The sequence below is a fragment of the Phaenicophaeus curvirostris genome, unplaced genomic scaffold (genome assembly GCF_032191515.1).
Source record: "Phaenicophaeus curvirostris isolate KB17595 unplaced genomic scaffold, BPBGC_Pcur_1.0 scaffold_573, whole genome shotgun sequence".
Taxonomy (NCBI): Eukaryota; Metazoa; Chordata; class Aves; order Cuculiformes; family Cuculidae; genus Phaenicophaeus; species Phaenicophaeus curvirostris.
The window spans coordinates 1-24977 of NW_027207116.1; the positions used below are offsets into that span (position 1 = coordinate 1).

General features: G+C 60.7%; 1 protein-coding gene across 1 annotated transcript in view; it reads right to left on the reverse strand.

Annotated features, from left to right (window-relative positions):
* Positions 1 to 912: 912 nt before the first annotated feature.
* The window catches only part of SRRT (serrate, RNA effector molecule), a 35576-nt gene continuing 11511 nt past the window's right edge, over positions 913 to 24977 (reverse strand). Inside the window, 14 exon segments of the mRNA XM_069883112.1 lie at positions 913 to 963; positions 966 to 1006; positions 1702 to 1798; positions 2066 to 2146; positions 3110 to 3266; positions 6671 to 6864; positions 9082 to 9235; positions 11031 to 11195; positions 13475 to 13705; positions 17376 to 17454; positions 18789 to 18850; positions 18974 to 19149; positions 20536 to 20644; positions 22489 to 22614. Of these exon segments, the coding sequence (XP_069739213.1) occupies positions 932 to 963; positions 966 to 1006; positions 1702 to 1798; positions 2066 to 2146; positions 3110 to 3266; positions 6671 to 6864; positions 9082 to 9235; positions 11031 to 11195; positions 13475 to 13705; positions 17376 to 17454; positions 18789 to 18850; positions 18974 to 19149; positions 20536 to 20644; positions 22489 to 22614 (1704 nt within the window). The 3' untranslated portion in view covers positions 913 to 931.

Genomic DNA, 24977 nt, shown 5'->3' on the forward strand with positions numbered 1-24977 from the left:
GGCTGTTGCGGGGCAGCAGCCAATGTGGGGGGGTGGAATAAAGGGTCTGAGCGCCCGGTGCGTGACGTCATGGAGCCCCCCATATCCCCTATGGGACCCACCAGCCCCATAGATCCTCCCTTGGAGCCCCTATAGGGTCCCCCAGACCCATAGATCCCTCTGAGCCCCATAGATTCTTCTCCAGATCCCCTATAGCACCCCCCAGCCCCATAGATCCTCCCTTGGAGCCCCTATAGGGTCCCCCCAGCCCCATAGATTCTCCCTTGGAGCCCCTATAGGACCCTCTAGCCCCATAGATCCCCCCATATCCCCTAAGGGACCCTCCAGCACCATAGATCCTCCCTTGGAGCCCCTATAGGACCCCTCAGCCCCATAGATCCTCCCTTGGAGCCCCTATAGGGTCCCCCCAGCCCCATAGATTCCTCTCCAAATACCCTATAGGACCCCCCAGCCCCATAGATCCCCCCCCCCATCCCCTATAGGACCCCCCCAGCCCCATAGATCCCCCCCCATATCCCCTATAGGACCCCCCCCCAGCCCCATAGATCCCCCCCATCCCCTATAGGACCCCCCCAGCCCCATAGATCCCCCCCCATCCCCTATAGGACCCTCTAGCCCCATAGATCCCCCCCCCACATCCCCTATAGGACCCCCCCAGCCCCATAGATCCCCCCCCCATCCCCTATAGGACCCCCCCAGCCCCATAGATCCCCCCCCCCCATCCCCTATAGGACCCCCCCAGCCCCATAGATCCACCGCCCCCCCCCCCCCAGGGCAGGTCCAAGTGCTGCCCCACGGGGCCTTTATTGGGCTCTTTGTATCAAAAGGGGGGGGGGGGGGGCAGGGTTTGGGGGTCCCGGGGAGGGGGGGGGGTTGGTGGAGGATTTGGGGTCCTCGGGGGGGGGGTTTTGGGGTGTCCCCCCCCCCCCTTTTAGAAGAAGTCGACGTCCTCGGGGGCGTCAGGTCGCGGTACTCGACGATGGCGCGAGGGTCACCCCGAACCATCCTGGGGGGGGTGAGGGGGGGGGACACAAAAGGGGGGTCGGGGGGGCTGGGGGGACCCCCAAATGCTCCCCCCCTCCATCCTCAAAGCCTGAGCTGCCCCCTGCACCCCAAAACCACACAGTGACCCCCAAAACACCCTGCCCCCCCCAGCCCCCAAAAAGGGGTTCAGGGCCCCCCCACATGGGCTCAGGGCCCCCCCTAAATGGGTTCAGGCCCCCCAGAAGGGGGTCAGGGCCCCCCCTAAATGGGTTCAGACCCCCCCCCAGCCCCAAAAAGGGGTTCGACCCCCCCTCCAACCCCCCAAAAATGCATCAGGGCCCCCCCAAACAGGTTCAAACCCCCCTCCAGCCCCAAAGAAGGGGGTCAGGGCCCCCCAAAAAGGAATTTGCCCCCCCAAAAAGCATCAGGGCCCCCACAAACAGGTTCAAACCCCCCTCCAGCCCCCCAGAAGGGGGTCAGGGCCCCCCTAAATGGGTTCAGACCCCCCCCTAGTCCCAAAAAGGGGTTCGACCCCCCCTCCAGCCCCCCAAAAATGCATCAGCCCCCCCCCAAACAGCTTCAAACCCCCCTCCAGCCCCCCAGAAGGGGGTCAAGACCCCCCTCTGACCCTCAAACTGGGGTCAGGGCCCCCCCAAAATGGGGTCAGTCACCCCCCCCCCAAAAATGGGGGTTCAGGGCCCCCCCCAAACCTCGTACCTGCTGCGGGGTTTGCCCAGGTAACCCCCCCCCTGGCCCCGGAAGGTGTCGTAGCCGCGGCCGGCGCCGTAGGGGCCGGGGGGGTAGGGGGGGCCACCTGGGGGGGGGGGGGGGGGGGAAAGGGGAGTCAGGGGGGACCCCAAAACTCCCCCCCCCCTCCCTCAATCCCCCCCCAAAACCCTCAATCCCCCCCCAACCCCCCTACCCACCCCCAAACACCATCCCCCCCCCATGCCCCAACAACCCCCCCCCCCCCCAAGGCCCGAAGACCCCCCCAAACCAACTTTAAGGGTCCCCCCAGCCCCCCCAAAACTCCCCACAACCCCCCCCCCCCAAGATTTTGGGGTTCCCCCCCCCCCCGTACCTGTGTAGCCCAACATGGGGGGTCGGGGCTGCCCGTACGGCATCGGCGTCTGGGGGGGGTACGGCAGCCCGGGGGCCAGGCCTGGGGGGGGGGGGGGAACCCCAAAAAATAGGGAGGGGGGGGGTGTGTCAGAGGGGAGACCCCAGAAACTGGGGGGGGACCCCAAAACGACAGGGGGGGGGAAGCAGAACTAAGGAAGGAGAAGCTCCAAAATGGGGGGGGAGGCCCCATGGGGGGGTTTGGGGGGGCCCTGCTTTCCATAGGGGATTTTGGGGGGGTCCCAAGGCCATGGGGGGGGGTTTGGGGGGGTCCCGAGGCCATTGAGGGGGTGTCGGGGGGTCTTTAGCCCCATGGGGGGGGGGGTCCTTGGCCTCCATGGGGGGGTTTGGGGGGGTCCCTGAGGCCACTAGGAGGGTGGGGGGGTTTGGGGGGGCCCTTAAGTCTCCAGGGGGTGTTTTGGGGGGGGTCCCTAAGGCCATTGGGGGGTCCTTGGCCCCATGGGAGGGGGTTGGGGGGGTCCTTGGTCTCCATGATGGGTTTGGGGGGATCCCTAAGACCTTTTGAGGGGGTCCCTGAGGTCACGAGGCATCCCTGGTCTCCATGATGGATTCGGGGGGGTCCCTAAGGCCTTTTTGGGGGGGTCCCTGAAGTCACGAGGGGTCCTTGGTCTCCATGATGGATTTGGGGGGGTCCCTAAGATCACGAGGCATCCCTGGTCTCCATGATGGATTTGGGGGGGTCCCTAAGGCCTTTGGGGGGGTCCTTGGCCCCATGATGGATTTGGGGGGGTCCCTAAGGCTTTTTGGGGGGGTCCTTGGTCTCCATGATGGCTTTGGGGGGGGTCCTTGGCCCCATGGGAGTGGGTTGGGGGGGGTCCTTGGTCTCCATGATGGATTTGGGGGGGTCCCTAAGGCCTTTGGGGGGGTTCTTGGCCTCCATGATGGATTTGGGGGGGTCCCTAAGGCCTTTGGGGGGGTCCTTGGTCTCCATGATGGATTTGGGGGGGTCCCTAAGGCCATGGGGGGGTGGGGGGGGGGCACTCACCCTGTCCGGGGCCCTGGGGGGGCCCCCCCTTTCCCTCGGGCAGCGCGGGGCGCTTGGGGTCCATGAGGAAGTTGTTGAAGAAGAGCACCTCCTTGCGCACGGCGGCCATCTTGTCCGCGTGCTTGTTGAAGATGTGCTTCCGCACGAACTCGGGGCCCTGCAGGTTTGGGGGGGACGGGGGACATCGGGGGGGGACAAAGGACACCAGGAACATCAGACATGGACACGGAGACCCCATCCCACCTCCCCAAACCGGCCCCGGAGCCCCCACGATGGGACGTTCCTGGAGCTCTTGGTGCTCCTCAAGCTTCTCAGAAGGTTCCGGGGACACCAAATTTCCCTCCCTGAGGTTCTCGTGGCTCGGTGACCACCTCAGCTTGGTTCCTGGTGGCCCCCAACCTCCTCAACCTCCTTCCTTGAGCTTCTCGTGGCTCGGTGACCACCTCAACTCGGTTCCTGGTGGCCCCTCATGTCCTCAACCTCCCCTCAACATCCCAAACCTCCTTCCTTGAGCTTCTCGTGGCTCGGTGATCCCCTCAACTTGGTTCCTGGTGGCCCCCAACCTCCTCAACCTCCTTCCTTGAGCTTCTCATGGCTCAGTGATCCCCTCAACTTGGTTCCTGGTGGCCCCCAACCTCCTCAACCTCCTTCCTTGAGCTTCTCGTGGCTTGGTGATCCCCTCAACTTGGTTGCTGGTGGCCCCCAAGCCCCTCAACCTCCCTCCCTGAGCTTCTCCTGGCTCGGTGATCCCCTCAGCTTGGTTCCTGGTGGCCCCCAACCCCCTCAAGCTCCTTCCTTGAGCTTCTCCTGGCTCGGTGACCACCTCAACTTGGTTCCTGGTGGCCCCTCATGTCCTCAACCTCCCCTCAACATCCCAAATCTCCTTCCTTGAGATTCTCGTGGCTCGGTGGCCACCTCAGCTTGGTTCCTGGTGGCCCCCAACCCCCTCAACCACCTTCCTTGAGCTTCTCGTGGCTCGGTGACCACCTCAGCTTGGTTCCTGGTGGCCCCCAACCCCCTCAACCTCCTTCCTTGAGCTTCTCATGGCTTCATGGCCACCTCAACTTGGTTCCTGGTGGCCCCCAACCCCCTCAACCTCCTTCCTTGAGCTTCTCCTGGCTCGGTGACCACCTCAACTTGGTTCCTGTTGGCCCCCAACCTCCTCAACCTCCTTCCTTGAGCTTCTCCTGGCTCGGTGACCACCTCAGCTTGGTTCCTGGTGGCCCCTCATGTCCTCAACCTCCCCTCAACATCCCAAACCTCCTTCCTTGAGCTTCTTGTGGCTCGGTGGCCACCTCAGCTTGGTTCCTGGTGGCCCCCAACCTCCTCAACCACCTTCCTTGAGCTTCTCGTGGCTCGGTGGCCACCTCAGCTTGGTTCCTGGTGGCCCCTCGTGTCCTCAACCTCCCCTCAACATCCCAAACCTCCCTCCCTGAGCTTCTCGTGGCTCGGTGACCCCCTCAACTTGGTTCCTAGTGGCCCCCAAGCCCCTCAACCTCCTTCCTTGAGCTTCTCGTGGCTCGGTGACCACCTCAGCTTGGTTCCTGGTGGCCCCTCGTGTCCTCAACCTCCCCTCAACATCCCAAACCTCCTTCCCTGAGCTTCTCGTGGCTCGGCGACCCCCTCAACTTGGTTCCTGGTGGCCCCCAACCCCGTCAACCTCCTTCCTTGAGCTTCTCATGGCTTCATGGCCACCTCAGCTTGGTTCCTGGTGGCCCCTCATGTCCTCAACCTCCCCTCAACATCCCAAACCTCCTTCCTTGAGCTTCTCGTGGCTCGGTGACCACCTCAACTTGGTTCCTGGTGGCCCCCAACCTGCTCAACCTCCTTCCTTGAGCTTCTCGTGGCTCGGTGACCACCTCAGCTTGGTTCTTAGTGGCCCCCAACCCCCTCAACCTCCTTCCTTGAGCTTCTCATGGCTTCATGGCCACCTCAGCTTGGTTCTTAGTGGCCCCCAACCCCCTCAACCTCCTTCCTTGAGCTCCTCGTGGCTCGGTGACCCCCTCAGCTTGGTTCCTGGTGGCCCCCAACCCCCTCAACCTCCTTCCTTGAGCTCCTTGTGGCTCGGTGACCACCTCAGCTTGGTTCTTAGTGGCCCCCAACCCCCTCAACCTCCTTCCTTGAGCTTATCATGGCTCCGTGGCCACCTCAACTTGGTTCCTGGTGGCCCCCAACCCCCTCAACCTCCTTCCTTGAGCTTCTCCTGGCTCCGTGGCCACCTCAGCTTGGTTCTTAGTGGCCCCCAACCCCCTCAACCTCCTTCCTTGAGCTTCTCATGGCTCGGTGACCCCCTCAACTTGGTTCCTGGTGGCCCCCAAGCCCCTCAACCTCCTTCCTTGAGCTCCTCATGGCTCGGTGACCACCTCAGCTTGGTTCTTGGTGGCCCCCAACCCCCTCAACCTCCTTCCTTGAGCTCCTCGTGGCTCGGTGACCCCCTCAACTTGGTTCCTGGTGGCCCCCAACCCCCTCAACCTCCTTCCTTGAGCTTCTCCGGGCCCCGTGGCCACCTCAGCTTGGTTCCTGGTGGCCCCTCACGTCCTCAACCTCCCCTCAACCTCCTCAACCTCCTTCCTTGAGCTTCTCGTGGCTTGGTGACCACCTCAGCTTCGTTCCTGGTGGCCCCCAACCCCCTCAACCTCCTTCCTTGAGCTTCTCTGGGCCCCGTGGCCACCTCAGCTTGGTTCCTGGTGGCCCCCAACCCCCTCAACCTCCTTCTTTGAGCTTCTCCTGGCTCGGTGACCACCTCAGCTTGGTTCCTGGTGGCCCCCAACCTCCTCAACCTCCTTCCTTGAGCTTCTCATGGCTCGGTGATCCCCTCAACTTGGTTCCTGGTGGCCCCCAAGCCCCTCAACCTCCTTCCTTGAGCTTCTTGTGGCTCGGTGACCCCCTCAGCTTGGTTCCTGGTGGCCCCCAACCTCCTCAACCTCCTTCCTTGAGCTTCTCGTGGCTCGGTGACCACCTCAGCTTGGTTCCTGGTGGCCCCCAACCCCCTCAACCTCCTTCCTTGAGCTCCTCGTGGCTCGGTGACCCCCTCAGCTTGGTTCCTGGTGGCCCCCAAGCCCCTCAACCTCCTTCCTTGAGCTCCTCATGGCTTGGTGACCACCTCAGCTTGGTTCCTGGTGGCCCCCAACCCCCTCAACCTCCTTCCTTGAGCTTCTCATGGTTTCATGGCCACCTCAACTTGGTTCCTGGTGGCCCCCAACCCCCTCAACCTCCTTCCTTGACCTTCTCGTGGCTCGGTGACCCCCTCACCTTGGTTCTTGGTGGCCCCCAACCCCCTCAACCTCCTTCCTTGACCTTCTCGTGGCTCGGTGACCACCTCAACTTGGTTCTTGGTGGCCCCCAACCCCCTCAACCTCCTTCCTTGAGCTCCTCATGGCTCGGTGGCCACCTCAGCTTGGTTCCTGGTGGCCCCCAACCCCCTCAACCTCCTTCCTTGAGCTCCTCGTGGCTCGGCGACCACCTCAACTTGGTTCCTGGTGGCCCCCAAGCCCCTCAAGCTCCCTCCCCGAGCTCCTCGTGGCCCCGTGGCCACCAGGCGGTGCCCCCCCGGTCGCCCACCTTGAACTTCTTGCCGCTGAGGGGGCAGAGCCACTTGTCCTTGCCCAGCTCCTGGGTGTTGGCCGTGACGAACTTCTCGAGCTCCTGGTCGGGGTCCTTGCGGCCGAGGCGCGAGGCCTCCTCGTCCGGCAGCGCCTCCCGCCCGGCCAGCAGCGGCCCCAGCCGCTCCTCGAAGCTCTTCTGCCACTCGGCCACTGCGGGGGGGGGACAGACTGGTTTGGGGGGGCAAATCCCTGTCTGGGGGGGGAACAGACCGGTTTGGGGGGGCAAATCCCAGTTTGGGGGAGGGACAGACCGGTTTGGGGGAGCAAATCCCAGTTTGGGGGGGCAAATCCCAGTTTGGGGGGGGGATAGACCAGTTTTGGGGGGAGACAGACCAGTCTGGGGGGGGGAAATACCAGTTTGGGGGGCCAAATCCCAGTTTGGGGGGGAAACAGACCAGTCTGGGGGGGCCAAATCCCAGTTTAGGGGGGAGACAGACCAGTTTGGGGGGGGGCAAATCCTAGTTTAGGGGGGAGACAGACCAGTTTGGGGGCGCCAAATCCCAGTTTAGGGGGAGACAAACCAGTTTGGGGGGGCAAATCCCAGTTTAGGGGGGAGACAGACCAGTCTGGGGGGGACAAGGAGCTGGGGGGGTCTCAGGTGTGGGTCAGGCCCCCCCAGGTGTGTCCCAGGCCCCCCCAGGTGTGGGTCAGACTCCCCCTCACTGTGTCTGATGCAGCTGAGGAGCATCAGGAGCCCCCAGAGCTGGTTCTGGGGGGCACTAGGAGCCCTCCAGCCCCCCCAGGTGTGTCTCAGGCCCCCCCAGGTGTGTCTCAGACCCCTAAGTGTGGGTCGGACTCACCCTCCCTGTGGCTGAGGGGCATCAGGAGCCCCCAGAGCTGGTTCTGGGGGGCACTAGGAGCCCTCCAGCCCCCCCAGGTGTGTCCCAGGCCCCCCCAGGTGTGTCCCAGGCCCCCCCAGGTGTGTCCCAGGCCCCCCCAGGTGTGTCCCGGGCCCCTAAGTGTGGGTCGGACTCACCCTCCCTGTGGCTGAGGAGCATCAGGAGCCCCCAGAGCTGGTTCTGGGGGGCACTAGGAGCCCTCCAGCCCCCCCAGGTGTGTCCCAGGCCCCCCCAGGTGTGGGTCAGACTCCCCCTCACTGTGTCTGACGCGGCTGAGGGGCATCAGGAGCCCCCAGAGCTGGTTCTGGGGGGCACTAGGAGCCCTCCAGCCCCCTCAGGTGTGTCCCAAGTGCCCCCAGGTGTGTCTCAGGTGCCCCCAGGTGTGTCTCAGGCGCCCCCAGGTGTGTCTCAGGCCCCTGAGTGTGGGTCGGACTCACCCTCCCTGTGGCTGAGGGGCATCGGGAGCCCCCAGAGCTGGTTCTGGGGGGCAGTGGGAGCCCTCCAGCCCCCTCAGGTGTGTCCCAGGTGCCCCCAAGTGTGTCTCAGGCCCCTAAGTGTGGGTCGGACTCACCCTCCCTGTGGCTGAGGGGCATCAGGAGCCCCCAGAGCTGGTTCTGGGGGGCACTAGGAGCCCTCCAGCCCCCCTCAGGTGTGTCCCAGGTGCCCCCAGGTGTGTCCCAGGTGCCCCCAGGTGTGGGTCAGACTCCCCCTCACTGTGTCTGATGCAGCTGAGGGGCATCGGGAGCCCCCAGAGCTGGTTCTGGGGGGCACTAGGAGCCCTCCAACCCCCCCAGGTGTGTCCCAGGTGCCCCCAGGTGTGTCCCAGGCCCCCCCAGGTGTGGGTCAGACTCCCCCTCACTGTGTCTGATGCAGCTGAGGGGCATCGGGAGCCCCCAGAGCTGGTTCTGGGGGGCACTAGGAGCCCTCCAACCCCCCCAGGTGTGTCCCAGGTGCCCCCAGGTGTGTCCCAGGTGCCCCCAAGTGTGTCCCAGGCGCCCCCAGGTGTGGGTCAGACTCACCCTCACTGTGTCTGATGCGGCTGAGGGGCATCAGGAGCCCCCAGAGCTGGTTCTGGGGGGCACTAGGAACCCTCCAACCCCCCTAGGTGTGTCTCAGGTGCCCCCAGGTGTGTCTCAGGTGCCCCCAGGTGTGTCCCAGGCCCCCCCAGGTGCGTCTCAGGCCCCCCCAGGTGTGTCTCAGGCCCCTAAGTGGGGGTCAGACTCACCCTCCCTGTGGCTGAGGAGCATCGGGAGCCCCCAGAGCTGGTTCTGGGGGGCACTGAGAGCCCTCCAGCCCCCCCAGGTGTGTCTCAGGCCCCCCCAGGTGTGTCTCAGGCCCCCCCAGGTGTGGGTCAGACTCCCCCTCACTGTGTCTGATGCAGCTGAGGGGCATCGGGAGCCCCCAGAGCTGGTTCTGGGGAGCACTAGGAGCCCTCCAACCCCCCCAGGTGTGTCCCAGGTGCCCCCAGGTGTGTCCCAGGCCCCCCCAGGTGTGTCCCAGGTGTGTCCCAGGCGCGGGTGGCACTCACCCTCGCCGTGGCTGACGCGGTTGGGGGGCAGGGGCCCGCGCACGTGCAGGATGCCGCAGCGGTTGGGCATCTCGTCCTCGCTGGGGTACTCGCAGGTGTTGTAGTAATCGACCGAGTGCACGATGCGCAGGTACAGCAGCAGGCGGTCCAGGACCTGCGCGGGGACACGGGGACATCGAGGAGACACAGGGGACATGGGGACATCGAGGAGATAGGGGGGACATGGGGACATCAAGGAGATATGGGGACATCGAGGAGATATGGGGACATGGGGACATCAAGGAGATATGGGGGACATGGGGACATCAAGGAGATACGGGGGACATGGGGACATCAAGGAGATGTGGGGGACATGGGGACATCAAGGAGATATGGGGGACATGGGGACATCAAGGAGATGTGGGGACATCAAGGAGATGTGGGGACATCAAGGAGATGTGGGGGACATGGGGACATCAAGGAGATGTGGGGACATCAAGGAGATATGGGGGACATGAGGACATTGGGGACATCAAGGAGATATAGGGGACATGGGGACATGAGAGACATCAAGGAGATATGGGGGACATGAGGACATTGGGGACATCAAGGAGATATAGGGGACATGGGGACATGGGGAACATCAAGGAGATATGGGGGACATGGGGACATCAAGGAGATATGGGGACATCGAGGAGATATGGGGACATGGGGACATCAAGGAGATGTGGGGGACATGGGGACATGGAGGACATCAAGGAGACATGGGGGATATGGGGACATGGGGGACATCAAGGAGATATGGGGGATATGGGGACATGGGGGACATCAAGGAAACATGGGGGACATGGGGACATGAAGGACATGGGGACAGTGAGGGGACAACAAGGACATGAGGAACATCAAGGACACGGGTACAGTGAGAAGATAAAGGGGACATCAAGGACATGGGGACGGTGAGGAGATGGGGGACATCGGGGACACGAGGGACATGAGAAGATGAAGGGGACATCAGGGACGTGGGGGACACGGGGGACATCAAGGACGTGGGGACAGTGAGGAGACAGGGGGGACATCGGGGACAGGAGGGACATGAGGAGATGAAAGGGAGATCAGGGACGTGAGGGACATGGGGGACATGGAGGACGTGGGGACATTGAGGAGACAGGGGACATCGGGGACACAAGGAGATAAAGGGGACATTGGAGATGTGAGGGACATGAGGGACATTGAGGACATGGGGACAGCGAGGACATCGGGAACATGAAGGACACGAGGAGATGAAGGGAACGTTGGAGACGTGAGGGCCATGGGGGACATCGAGGATGTGGGGACAGTGAGGAGACAGGGGGGACATCGGGGACAGGAGGGACACGAGGAGATGAAAGGGAGATCAGGGACGTGAGGGACATAAGGGACATCGAGGACATGGGGACAGTGAGGAGACAGGGGGGACATCAGGGACACAAGGAGATAAAGGGGACGTTGGAGACGTGAGGGACATGAGGGACATTGAGGACATGGGGACAGTGAGGGGACAGGGGGGACATCGGGGACACGAGGAGATGAAGGGGACATTGGAGATGTGAGGGACATGAGGGACATCGAGGACGTGGGGACAGCGAGGACATTGGGAACATGAAGGACACGAGGAGATGAAGGGAACGTTGGAGACGTGAGGGCCATGGGGGACATCGAGGATGAGGGGACAGTGAGGAGACAGGGGGGACATCGGGGACAGGAGGGACACGAGGAGATGAAAGGGAGATCAGGGACGTGAGGGACACAGGGCCGTGGGGGACGTTGGGGACATCGAGGAGATCCGGGGGCCGCAGGGGACGTGGAGACCCAAAAGGACCTTGGGGACACCCGGGAGAGCGGACACGGGGCCATCGGGGCGGACGTCGAGGGGACACGGAGACCCCGCTGGGGCCGGGAGCCCTGGAGGCCACGTGGGGCTGGGGTCCCACCTTGAGGAGCTTCTCGTCGCGCTCGACGGTGACCTCGGCCGGGTTGGCCGGGCCGGGGCCCTCGTCCGGCTCGGGGCGGCCCAGCAGCTCCTCCTCCTCGGCGCTGACCTCCTCGATCAGGTACTCGGTGATGGGCTTGAGCACCGGGTTCTGCCACGGAGCCTCCTGCCACCGCGTGGGGGGGACACCAGAGGCCGTCACGGGGCGGGGACGGGGACCACGGGGACGGGGGGAGCAGCGGGAACCATCAGGAGAACGGGGGGAGCACCAGGAACCCCAGGGAGAACCAGGAGATGGACGTGGAACCCCAGGGAGAACGTGGGGAGCACCAGGAACCATCAGGAGAACGTGGGGAGAACGTGGGGAGCACCAGGAACCATCAGGAGAACAGGGGGAGCACCAGGAGATGGACACGGGGAGCACCAGGAACCCCAAGGAGAACCAGGAGATGGACGTGGAACCCCAGGGAGAACGTGGGGAGCACCAGGAGAACGTGGGGAGCACCAGGAGATGGACACGGGGAGCACCAGGAACCCCAAGGAGAACCAGAAGACGGACGTGGAACCCCAGGGAGAACGTGGGGAGCACCAGGAACCATCAGGAGAATGTGGGGAGCACCAGGAGATGGACACGGGGAGCACCAGGAACCCCAAGGAGAACCAGGAGATGGACGTGGAACCCCAGGGAGAACGTGGGGAGCACCAGGAGATGGACACGGGGAGCACCAGGAACCCCAAGGAGAACCAGGAGATGGACGTGGAACCCCAGGGAGAACGTGGGGAGCACCAGGAGAATGTGGGGAGCACCAGGAGATGGACACGGGGAGCACCAGGAACCCCAGGGAGAACGTGGGGAGCACCAGGAACCATCAGGAGAACGTGGGGAGCACCAGGAGAATGTGGGGAGCAGCAGGAGATGGATGTGGGGAGCACCAGGAACCATCAGGAGAATGTGGGGAGCACCTGGAGAATGTGGGGAGCACCAGGAGATGGACATGGGGAGCACCAGGAACCCCAGGGAGAACGTGGGGAGAACGTGGGGAGCACCAGGAACCATCAGGAGAACGGGGAGAGCACCAGGAGATGGACACGGGGAGCACCAGGAACCCCAAGGAGAACCAGGAGATGGACGTGGAACCCCAGGGAGAACGTGGGGAGCACCAGGAGAACGTGGGGAGCACCAGGAGATGGACACGGGGAACACCAGGAACCCCAGGGAGACCCAGGAACCCCAGAGAGAATGTGGGGAGCTTGAGATGGACACGGGGAACACCAGGAACCCCAAGGAGAACATGGGGAGCTCAAGATGGACATGAGGAACACCAGGAACCCCAGGGAGAACCAGGAACCCCAAGGAGAACCAGGAACCCCAAGGAGAACCAGGAGATGGACGTGGGGAGCACCAGGAACCCCAAGGAGAACGTAGGGAGCTCAAGATGGACACAGGGAGCACCAGGAACCCCAGGGAGAACCAGGAACCCCAAGGAGAACCAGGAGAACGTGGGGAGAAGGAGATGGACGTGGGGAGCACCAGGAACCCCAAGGAGAACGTAGGAAGCTCGAGATGGACATGGGGAACACCAGGGAGAACCAGGAACCCCAAGGAGACCCAGGAACCCCAGGGAGAACCGGGAACCCCAAAGAGAACCAGGAACCCCAGAGAGAACGCGGGGAGCTTGAGATGGACATGAGGAACCCCAGGGAGCACCAGGAACCCCAAGGAGAACCAGGAACCCCAAGGTGAATGTAGGGAGCTCCAGATGGACACGGGGAGCACCAGGAACCCCAAGGAGAACCAGGAACCCCAAGGAGAACGTGGGGAGAAGGAGATGGACACGGGGAGCACCAGGAACCCCAAGGAGAACCAGGAACCCCAAGGAGAACGTAGGGAGCTCCAGATGGACACGGGGAGCACCAGGAACCCCAAGGAGAACCAGGAACCCCAAGGAGAACGTGGGGAGAAGGAGATGGACACGGGGAGCACCAGGAACCCCAGGGAGAAGCAGGAACCCCAGGGAGAATGTGGGGAGCTCGAGATGGACATGAGGAACCCCAGGGAGCACCAGGAACCCCAAGGAGAACATGGGGAGCTTGAGATGGACATGGGTGAGCACCAGGAACCCTGAGGAGAACCAAGAACCCCAAGGAGAACGTGGGGAGCTCAAGATGGACACGGGGAGCACCAGGAACCCCGAGGAGAACGTGGGGAGCTCAAGATGGACACGGGGGAGCACCAGGAACCCCGAGGAGAACCAGGAACCCTGAGAAGAACCAGGAACCCCAAGGAGAACGTAGGGAGCTCAAGATGGACACGGGGAGCACCAGGAACCCCGAGGACAACCAGGAACCCCGAGGACAACCAGGAGAACGTGGAGAGAAGGAGATGGACGTGGGGAGCCCCAGGAAGCCCGAGGAGATGGTGGGGACCCCCGTGCCGGGTCTCACCGCGGGGGCGGCTGCGGCGTCCGCGGGGCCGTCGGGGGCGGCGGGGTCGCCGGGGTCGGGGGGCTGGGGGGGCCCCCAGAGGCGAGCGCGACCGTCCAGCGCGTGGACCAGGCGGGCGGCCAGCTTGATGTCGTTGCGGACGATGGGGCGGTGCTGGGTCAGCCCCGAGACGTTGCGCACGCGCCGCGTCAGGTCGCGGTTCACGCCGGGGCTCAGCTCGCAGTCCCGCAGCTGCGGGAGGGGGAGGAGGGGGACCCGTCACCCCAAAACCCAACCGGGAAGGCAAAAATCCAACCAAGAACCCCAAAAATCCCCCAGGAACCAAAAAAATCCAACCAAGAACCCAAAAAAACCACCAGGAACCCAAGAAATCCAACCAGGAAGCCAAAAAAACCACCAGGAATCCAAAAAATCCCACCAGGAACCCAAAAAATCTACCAGGAACCCAAAAAATCCCACCAAGAAGCCAAAAAATCTACCAGGAACCCAAAAAATCTACCAGGAACGCAAAAATTGCAACCAAAAACCCAAAAAGTCCAACCGGTAATCCAAAAAATCCACCAGGAAGCCAAAAAATCTACCAGGAACCCAAAAAATCCCACCAAGAAGCCAAAAAATCTACCAGGAACCCAAAAATTCCAACCAAGAACCCAAAAAGTCCAACTGGTAATCCAAAAAATCCACCAGGAACCCAAAAAGTCCCACCAGGAAGCCAAAAAATCCCACCAGGAAGCCAAAAAATCTACCAGGAACCCAAAAAATCCCACCAAGAAGCCAAAAAATCTACCAGGAACCCAAAAATTCCAACCAAGAACCCAAAAAGTCCAACTGGTAATCCAAAAAATCCACCAGGAACCCAAAAAGTCCCACCAGGAAGCCAAAAAATCCCACCAGGAAGCCAAAAAATCCCACCAGGAAGCCAAAAAATCCACCAGGAACCCAAAAAATCCCACCAAGAAGCCAAAAAATCTACCAGGAACCCAAAAATTCCAACCAAGAACCCAAAAAGTCCAACTGGTAATCCAAAAAATCCACCAGGAAGCCAAAAAATCCACCAGGAAGCCAAAAAATCCCACCAGGAAGCCAAAAAATCCCACCAGGAAGCCAAAAAATCCCACCAGGAAGCCAAAAAATCCCACCAGGAAACCAAAAAATCCCACCAGGAAGCCAAAAAATCCCACCAGGAACCCAAAAAATCTACCAGGAACCCAAAAAATCCCACCAGGAACCCAAAAAATCCCACCAGGAACCCAAAAAATCTACCAGGAACCCAAAAAATCCCACCAGGAACCCAAAAAATCCCACCAGGAACCCAAAAAATCCCACCAAGAAGCAAAAAAAAAACATCAGGAAGGCAAAAAATCCAACTAGGAAGGCAAAAAATCCAACCAAGAACCCCAAAAATCCAACCAGTAATCCAAAAAATCCCACCAGGAAGCCAAAAAGTCGACCAGGAACCCCAAAAATCCAACCAGGAACCCAAAAAATCCACCAGGAAGGCAAAAAATCCCACCAGGAAGGCAAAAAATCCAACCAAGAACCCCAAAAATCCAACCAGTAATCAAAAAAATCCACCAGGAACCCAAAAAGTCCCACCAGGAAGCCAAAAAATTCAACCAAGAACCCAAAAATCCAACCAAGAACCCCAAAAATCCCACCAGGAACCCAAAAAATCCCACCAAGAAGCAAAAAAAACACCAGAAAGGCAAAAAATCCAACTAGGAAGGCAAAAAATCCAACCAAGAACCCCAAAAATCCAACCAGTAATCCAAAAAATCCCACCAGGAAGCCAAAAATCCAACCAAGAACCCCAAAAATCCAACCAGGAACCCAAAAAATCCACCAGGAAGGCAAAAAGTCCCACCAGGAAGGCAAGAAATCTAACCAAGAACCCCAAAAATCCAACCAGTAATCCAAAAAATCCACCAGGAACCCAAAAAGTCCCACCAGGAAGCCAAGAAATCTAACCAAGAACCCAAAAATCCAACCAAGAACCCCAAAAATCCCACCAGGAAGCCAAGAAATCCACCAGGAACCCAAAAAATCCAACCAAGAACCCAAAAAATCCAACCAGTAATCAAAAAAATCCACCAGGAACCCAAAAAGTCCCACCAGGAACCCAAAAAATCCAACCAAGAACCCAAAAATCCAACCAAGAACCCCAAAAATCCACCAGGAACCCCAAAAAACCCACCAGGAACCCAAAAAATCCCACCCTGGAGACCACCTTGTGGCTCTTGAGATAATCCAGAACCCCAAATCCAGCCCAGAACCCCAAAATCCCACTAGGAACCCCAAAAATCCACCCTAGACACCACCCCAAGGTCCTCCAGAACCCCAAAATCCCACCTCAAAGCCCTCTAGGTGATCCAGAACCCCCAAAATCCCACACGGAACCCCAAAATCCAACCCTGGAGACCATCTCGTGGCCCTTGAGGTGATCCAGAACCCCCAAAATCCCACACGGAACCCCAAAATCCAACCCTGGAGACCATCTCGTGGCCCTTGAGATGATCCAGAACCCCCAAATCCCACAAGGAACCCCCAAATCCAACCCTGGAGACCATCTCGTGGCCCTTGAGATGATCCAGAACCCCCAAATCCCACAAGGAACCCCCAAATCCAACCCTGGAGACCATCTCGTGGCCCTTGAGGTGATCCAGAACCCCCAAATCCCACAAGGAACCCCAAAATCCAACCCTGGAGACCATCTCGTGGCCCTTGAGGTGATCCAGAACCCCAAAATTCCACAAGGAACCCCCAAATCCAACCCTGGAGACCATCTCGTGGCCCTTGAGGTGCTCCAGAACCCCCAAAATCCCACATGGAACCCCAAAATCCAACTCTGGAGACCATCTCGTGGCCCTTGAGATGATCCAGAACCCCCAAATCCCACAAGGAACCCCAAAATCCAACCCTGGAGACCATCTCGTGGCCCTTGAGATGATCCAGAACCCCAAAATTCCACAAGGAACCCCAAAATCCAACCCTGGAGACCATCTCGTGGCCCTTGAGATGATCCAGAACCCCAAAATCCCACAAGGAACCCCCAAATCCAACTCTGGAGACCATCTCGTGGCCCTTGAGGCGATCCAGAACCCCCAAATCCCACAAGGAACCCCAAAATCCAACCCTGGAGACCATCTCGTGGCCCTTGAGATGATCCAGAACCCCCAAAATCCCTCAAGGAACCCCAAAATCCAACTCTGGAGACCATCTCGTGGCCCTTGAGATGATCCAGAACCCCCAAATCCCACAAGGAACCCCAAAATCCAACCCTGGAGACCATCTCGTGGCCCTTGAGATGATCCAGAACCCCAAAATTCCACAAGGAACCCCAAAATCCAACCCTGGAGACCATCTCGTGGCCCTTGAGATGATCCAGAACCCCCAAATCCCTCAAGGAACCCCAAAATCCAACCCTGGAGACCATCTCGTGGCCCTCTAGGTGATCCAGAACCCCCAAAATCCCACACGGAACCCCAAAATCCATCCCTGGAGACCATCTCGTGGCCCTTGAGATGATCCAGAACCCCAAAATCCCACACGGAACCCCAAAATCCAACCCTGGAGACCATCTCGTGGCCCTTGAGATGATCCAGAACCCCCAAAATCCCTCAAGGAACCCCCAAATCCAACCCTGGAGACCATCTCGTGGCCCTTGAGACGATCCAGAACCCCAACATCTGACCCCAGCACCCCAAAATCTCCCTCGGAAACCCCAAGATCCAAGGTGGAAGGGCACAACCGGACCCCAAAACCCTAAAATCCCACCTGGAACCCCCCAAATCCCACTCGGACCCCCTCCCGAACCCCAAAATCGGAGCCCGGAGAGCCAAGATCTAGTCCTGGAACCCCCAAATTCTCCCCCGAACCCCCAAAACGAGGGGCGGCTCCTCACGCGGATGTTCTGGAGGCTCCAGCAGATCTCCTTGATGTTCACGCTGCGGTCAAACGTCACCCAGCCCCGACGGAAGAACCTGGGGGGGACACGGTCAGCACCCCAAAACCCACCTGGGGACCCCAAAAAACCCTAAAGCCACCCCAAAAATCACCTGGGGACCCCAAGAGCCCCCCAAACCACCTCAAAAACCAACATGGAGAACCCAAAAGCCTCCAAAGACACCTCAAAACCCACCTGAGGACCCCAAAGCCACCCCAAAAATCACCTGGGGACCCCAAGAGCCCCCCAAACCACCCCAAAAACCATCTGGGGATCCCAAAGCCACCCCAAAAATCACATGGGGACCCCAAAAGCCTCCAAAGCCACCTCAAAACCCACCTGAGGACCCCAAAGCCACCCCAAAAATCACATGGGGACCCCAAAAGTCTCCAAAGCCACCCCAAAAATCACATAGGGACCCCAAGAGCCCCCCAAACCACCTCAAAAACCGACATGGGGACCCCAAAAGCCTCCAAAGCCACCCCAAAAACCACCTGGGGACCCCAAAGCCACCCCAAAAATCACCTGGGGACCCCAAGAGCCCCCCAAACCACCCCAAAAACCATCTGGGGATCCCAAAGCCACCCCAAAAACCACCTGGGGACCCCAAAAGCCTCCAAAGCCACCCCAAAACCCACCTGGGGACCCCATTTACCCTCCTCGGGCGTCCCCAAATCCCTCCTGGTGTCCCCACATCCCACTAGGAGATCCCCAAATCCCTCCTGGTGTCCCCAAATTCCTCCTGGGGGTCCCCAAATCTTTCCTAGTGTCCCCAAATCCCACTCGGGGGTTCTCCTAGTGTCCCCAAATCCCACTCGGGGGTCCCCAAACACCTCCTAGTGTCCCCAAATCCCACTTAGGGGTCCCCAAAACCCTCCTCAGGTCCCCAAATCCCACCTGGTGTCCCCAAATCCCTCCTGGGGGTCCCCAAATCCCTCCTGGGGGGCCCCAGTGCCCACTTAGGAGTCCCCAAATCCCACTCGGGGGGCCCCAGATCCCACCTGGGGGTCCCCAGATCTTTCCTAGTATCCCCAAATCCCACTTAGGGGTCCCCAAATCTCTTCTGGTGCCTCAAAATCCCACTTAGGGGACCCCAATCATCTCCTGGTGTCCCCAAATCCCTCCTAGCGCCCCCAGTTCCCACGTGGGGGTCCCCAAATCCCACTCGGGGGTCCCCAGATCCCACCTGGGGGTCCCCAGATCTTTCCTAGTATCCCCAAACCCCACTTAGGGGTCCCCAAATCTCTTCTGGTGCCTCAAAATCCCACTTGGGGGTCCCCAAACATCTCCTGGTGTCCCCAAATCCCTCCTAGCGCCCCCAGTTCCCGCGGGGGGGTCCCCAAATCCCACTCGGGGGTCCCCAAAACCCACCTCCTCTCCGGCTGGGGATCCGACAGAGCCACTCGCATGAAGCCCGGGTAGCGCTTGCAGAGCTGGGGGGGGGGGGGGGGAGCAAAAAAAGGGGGTGAAGGGGGGTTTTGGGGTGCAAAGGGGGGGTTTTTGGGGTGCAGGACGGGGATTTTGGGGTGCAGGAAGGGGGTTTTGGGGTCCCTCACCGCCACGATCTCGGCCTGGGAGATGTTGGGGGCGATGTTGCGCATGAAGAGCGAGCAGGTCTTGTGAAGGGGTCGGGGTTTGGGGTCCCCCCCGGCCCCCCCGTCTTTCTCTTTAGCCTTCGGCGCGGCCGCCCCCCCCTCCTCCTCCCGCAGCTTCTCCTCCTTCCCTTTCTCCTCTAAAAATCACAAAGAGGGGGGGTCAAAACTAAGCTGGGGGCCCCCCCAAACCCTCATTTGAAACCTCCAGGACCCCCCCCGGTGATCCCCAAACACCCATTTTCCCCTCCAGGCCCCCCCCTGGGACCCCCAAACTCCCATTTACCCCTCCAGGACCCCCCCCAGGACCCTCAAACCCCCATTTTTCTCTCCAGGACCCCCCTCCCAGGACCCTCAAACCCCCATTTTCCACACCAGGACCCCCCGAGGGACCCCCAAACCCCCACTTGCGCCTCCAGCCCCCCCCAAACTCCCATTTGCCCCTCCAGGACCCCCCCTGGGACCCCCAAATCCCCGTTTTCACCTCCAGGACACCCCCCCTGGGACCCCCAAACTACCCCCCCCACCCCCAAACTCCTATTTGCCCCTCCAGGCCCCCCCCACTGACCCCCAAACCCCCATTTTCCTCTCCAGGACTCCCCCGGGGACCCCTCAAACCCCCATTTTCCCCTCCACGACCCCCCCAGGGTCTCCCCACACCCCCATTTTCCCCTCCAGGACCCCCCCCAACCCCCCATTTTCTCCTCTGGAGCCCCCCCAAACCCCCATTTTCTCCTCTGGAGCCCCCCCAACCCTCCATTTTCCCCTCCAGGACCCCCCTAAGCCCCCATTTTCCCCTCCAGGGTCTCCCCACACCCCCATTTTCCCTTCCAGGGTCTCCCCACACCCCCATTTTCCCTTCTAGGACCAACCCCCACCCCCATTTTCCCTCTCAGGCCCCCCCAAACTCCCATTTTTCCCCCTCCAGGACCCCCCCAAACCCCCATTTTCCCCTCCAGGACCCCCCCCAACCCCCCATTTTCTCCTCTGGAGCCCCCCCAACCCTCCATTTTCCCCTCCAGGACCCCCCCAAACCCCCATTTTCCCCTCCAGGGTCTCCCCACACCCCCGTTTTCCCTTCCAGGCCCCCCCCATACCCCCGTTTTCCCTTCCAGGGCCCCCCCAACCCCCCATTTTCCCATCCAGGGCCCCCCCACACCCCCATTTTCCCATCCAGGGCCCCCCCAAACCCCCATTTTCCCCTCCAGGACCCCCCCAAACCCCCGTTTTCCCCTCCAGGGTCTCCCCACACCCCCGTTTTCCCTTCCAGGGTCTCCCCACACCCCCGTTTTCCCTTCCAGGACCACCCCCCACCCCCATTTTCCCTCTCAGGCCCCCCCAAACTCCCATTTTTCCCCTCCAGGACCCCCCCAAACCCCCATTTTCCTTTCCAGGACCACCCCAAACCCCCATTTTTCCCCTCCAGGCCCCCTCAAACCCCCATTTTCCCTCTCAGGCCCCCCCCAAACCCCCATTTTCCCCTCTAGGAGCCCCCCCCCCCTATTTTCCCTCTCAGGCCCCCCCACCTTCCTTGTCGTTGTCCCTGCGGCCGCGCTCGGCCTCGCTCTCGGAGTCGCTGCCGCTGCCCTCGTCGTCGCTGTCGTCCCCGCTGCGAGGGCGCTGCCGCTTGGAGCCCTGGGGGGCGGAGCCAGAGGGGAGGGGGCGGAGCCAGAGGGGAGGGGGCGGAGCCAGAGGGGGAGGGGGCGGAGCCAGAGGGGGAGGGGGCGGAGCCAGAGGGGAGGGGCCAAAGGGGGAAGGGGCGGGGCCAAAGGGGGAAGGGGCGGGGCCAAAGGGGGAAGGGGCGGGGCCAAGGGGGGAAGGGGGAAATGGAGCTCGAGGAAAGGGGGAAATGGAGCTCGAGGAAAGGGGGAAATGGAGCTCGAGGAAAGGGGGAAATGGAGCTCGAGGGAAGGGGGAAATGGAGCCCGAGGGAAGGGGGAAACGGAGCCCGAGGGAAGGGGGAAACGGAGCCCGAGGGAAGGGGGAAACGGAGCCCGAGGGAAGGGGGAAACGGAGCCCGAGGGGAGGGGGAAACGGAGCCCGAGGGAAGGGGGGAAACGGAGCCCGAGGGAAGGGGGGAAATGGAGCCCGAGGGAAGGGGGAAACGGAGCCCGAGGGAAGGGGGAAACGGAGCCCGAGGGAAGGGGGACATGGAGCCAGAGGGGAGGGGGGAAATGGAGCCCGAGGGAAGGGGGGAAATGGAGCCCGAGGGAAGGGGGAAACGGAGCCCGAGGGAAGGGGGAAATGGAGCCCGAGGGAAGGGGGAAACGGAGCCCGAGGGAAGGGGGAAACGGAGCCCGAGGGAAGGGGGGAAATGGAGCCAGAGGGGAGGGGGAAACGGAGCCAGAGGGGAGGGGGAAACGGAGCCCGAGGGAAGGGGGACATGGAGCCAGAGGGGAGGGGGGAAATGGAGCCCGAGGGAAGGGGGGAAATGGAGCCCGAGGGAAGGGGGAAACGGAGCCCGAGGGAAGGGGGAAATGGAGCCCGAGGGAAGGGGGAAACGGAGCCCGAGGGAAGGGGGAAACGGAGCCCGAGGGAAGGGGGAAACGGAGCCCGAGGGAAGGGGGGAAATGGAGCCAGAGGGGAGGGGGAAACGGAGCCAGAGGGGAGGGGGAAACGGAGCCCGAGGGCAGGGGGAAACGGAGCCCGAGGGGAGGGGGAAACGGAGCCCGAGGGGAGGGGGAAATGGAGCCAGAGGGAAGGGGGGAAACGGAGCCCGAGGGAAGGGGGAAATGGAGCCCGAGGAAAGGGGGAAATGGAGCCCGAGGGAAGGGGGAAACGGAGCCCGAGGGAAGGGGGAAACGGAGCCCGAGGGAAGGGGGAAACAGAGCCCGAGGGGAGGGGGAAACGGAGCCCGAGGGGAGGGGGAAACGGAGCCCGAGGGGAGGGGGAAACGGAGCCCGAGGGGAGGGGGAAACGGAGCCCGAGGGAAGGGGGAAATGGAGCCAGAGGGAAGGGGGAAATGGAGCCCGAGGGGAGGGGGAAATGGAGCCCGAGGGGAGGGGGAAACGGAGCCAGAGGGAAGGGGGAAATGGAGCCCGAGGGGAGGGGGAAATGGAGCCCGAGGGAAGGGGGAAACGGAGCCCGAGGGAAGGGGGAAACGGAGCCCGACGGAAGGGGGAAACGGAGCCCGAGGGGAGGGGGAAACGGAGCCCGAGGGGAGGGGGAAACGGAGCCCGAGGGAAGGGGGAAACGGAGCCCGAGGGAAGGGGGAAACGGAGCCCGAGGGAAGGGGGAAACGGAGCCCGAGGGAAGGGGGAAACGGAGCCCGAGGGAAGGGGGAAACGGAGCCCGAGGGAAGGGGGAAATGGAGCCAGAGGGAAGGGGGAAACGGAGCCCGAGGGAAGGGGGAAACGGAGCCCGAGGGAAGGGGGAAACGGAGCCCGAGGGGAGGGGGAAACGGAGCCCGAGGGGAGGGGGAAATGGAGCCCGAGGGAAGGGGGAAATGGAGCCCGAGGGAAGGGGACGTGGCCTGTTACCTTCTTGGCTTCCTTCTCTTCCTCTTTCTCCTCCTCCTTGCGTCCTTCCTCCTTCTCTTCCTTCTCCTCTTCCTCCTCCTCCGGCCCCTTCCGCGCCTTCTCCTCGCCTGGCGCCTCCGCCTCGCCCTGCGGGGACCCCGAGAGACACCGTGAGACCCCGAAAGAGACCCCGGGGACCCCAAAAGGGACCAAGGAGAACCCAGGAGAGACCCCAGGGACCAAGAGAGACCCCACAGGCCCCAGGGGACCCCAAGAAAGACCATGAGGACCCCAAAACAGACCTCACAGGTCCAAGAGAACCCCAAGAGACATCATGGGGACCCCAAAAGAGACCCCAAGGACCACAAAAGAGACCCAAAGAAAACTCACGGGGACCAAGAAGGCCCCAAGAAAGATCATGGAGACCCCAAAAGAGACCCCATGGACCAAGGAGACCCCAAAATACTCCTCGTGGACCCCATGGAGCAACAAAATACCTCATAGACCCCAAGAAAGATCACAGGGACCCCAAAAGAGACTCCATGGAGCAAGAAGACTCTACAAGACACTTCACAGACCCCAAGAAAGATCATGGAGACCCCAAGAAAGACCACATGGAGCAAGAAAACCCCTCATAGACCCCAAGAAAGATCATGGGGACCCCAAAAGAGACCCCACAGAGCAGGAAGACCCCAGAAGACACTTCACAGACCCCAAAAGAGACCCCCCGGAGCAAGAAGACCCCAGAAGACACCTCACAGACCCCAAGAAAGACCATGGAGACCCTAAAAGAGACTCCATAGAGCAAAGACGCATCTCATAGACCCCAAGAAAGATCATGGGGACCCCAAAAGAGACCCCATGGAGCAAGAAAACACCTCATAGACCCCAAGAAAGATCATGGGGACCCCAAGAGAGACCCCATGGAGCAAGAAAACACCCCATAGATCTCAAGAAAGATGATGGAGACCCCAAGAGAGACCCCATGGAGCAAGGAAACACCTCATAGACCTCAAGAAAGATGATGGAGACCCCAAGAGAGACCCTATAGAGCAAGAAGACCCCAGAAAACACCTCACAGACCCCACGAAAGATCATGGACACCCCAAGAGAGACCCCATGGAGCAAGAAAACACCTCACAGACCCCAAGAAAGATGATGGAGACCCCAAGAGAGACCACATGGAGCAACAAAACACCTCATAGACCCCAGGAAAGATGATGGAGACCCCAAGAGAGACCACATGGAGCAAGAAAACACCTCATAGACCCCAAGAAAGATCACGGGGACCCCAAAAGAGACTCCATGAAGCAAGAAGACCCTAGAAGACACTTCACAGACCCCAAGAAAGATCATGGAGACCCCAAGAGAGACCCCATGGAGCAAGAAAACCCCTCATAGACCCCAAGAAAGATCATGGGGACCCCAAAAGAGACTCCATGGAGCAAGAAGACCCCAGAAAACACCTCACAGACCCCAAAAAAGATCATGGAGACCCTAAAAGAGACCCCATAGAGCAAAAATGCATCTCATAGACCCCAAGAAAGATCATGCGGACCCCAAGAGAGACTCCATGGAGCAAGAAAACACCTCATAGACCCCAAGAAAGATGATGGAGACCCCAAAAGAGACTCCATGGAGCAAGAAGACCCCAGAAAACACCTCACAGACCCCAAGAAAGATGATGGAAACCCCAAGAGAGACCCCATGGAGCAACAAAACACCTCATAGACCCCAAGAAAGATCACGAGGACCCCAAAAGAGACTCCATGGAGCAAGAAGACCCTACAAGACACTTCACAGACCCCAAGAAAGATCATGGAAACCCCAAGAGAGACCCCATGGAGCAAGAAAACACCTCACAGGCCCCAAGAAAGATCATGGGGACCCGAAGAGAGACTCCATGGAGCAAGAAGACCCCAGAAAACACCTCACAGACCCCAAAAAAGATCATGGAGACCCTAAAAGAGACCCCATAGAGCAAAAAAGCATCTCATAGACTCCAAGAAAGATCATAGGGACCCTAAGAGAGACCCCATGGAGCAAGAAAACACCTCATAGACCCCAAGAAAGATCATGGGGACCCCAAGAGAGACCCCATGGAGCAAGAAAACACCTCACAGACCCCAAGAAAGATCACGGGGACCCCAAGAAAGATCACGGGGACCCCAAGAAAGATCATGGGGACCCCAAAAGAGACCCCATGGAGCAAGAAAACACCTCATAGACCCCAAGAAAGATGATGGAGACCCCAAGAGAGACCCCGTGGACCAAGAAGACCCCAGAAGACACCTCACAGACCCCAAGAAAGACCATGGAGACCCTAAAAGAGACCCCATAGAGCAAAAACGCATCTCATAGACCCCAAGAAAGATCATAGGGACCCCAAGAGAGACTCCATGGAGCAAGAAAACACCCCATAGATCTCAAGAAAGATGATGGGGACCCCAAGAGAGACCCCATGGAGCAAGAAGACCCCAGAAGACACTTCACAGACCCCAAGAAAGATG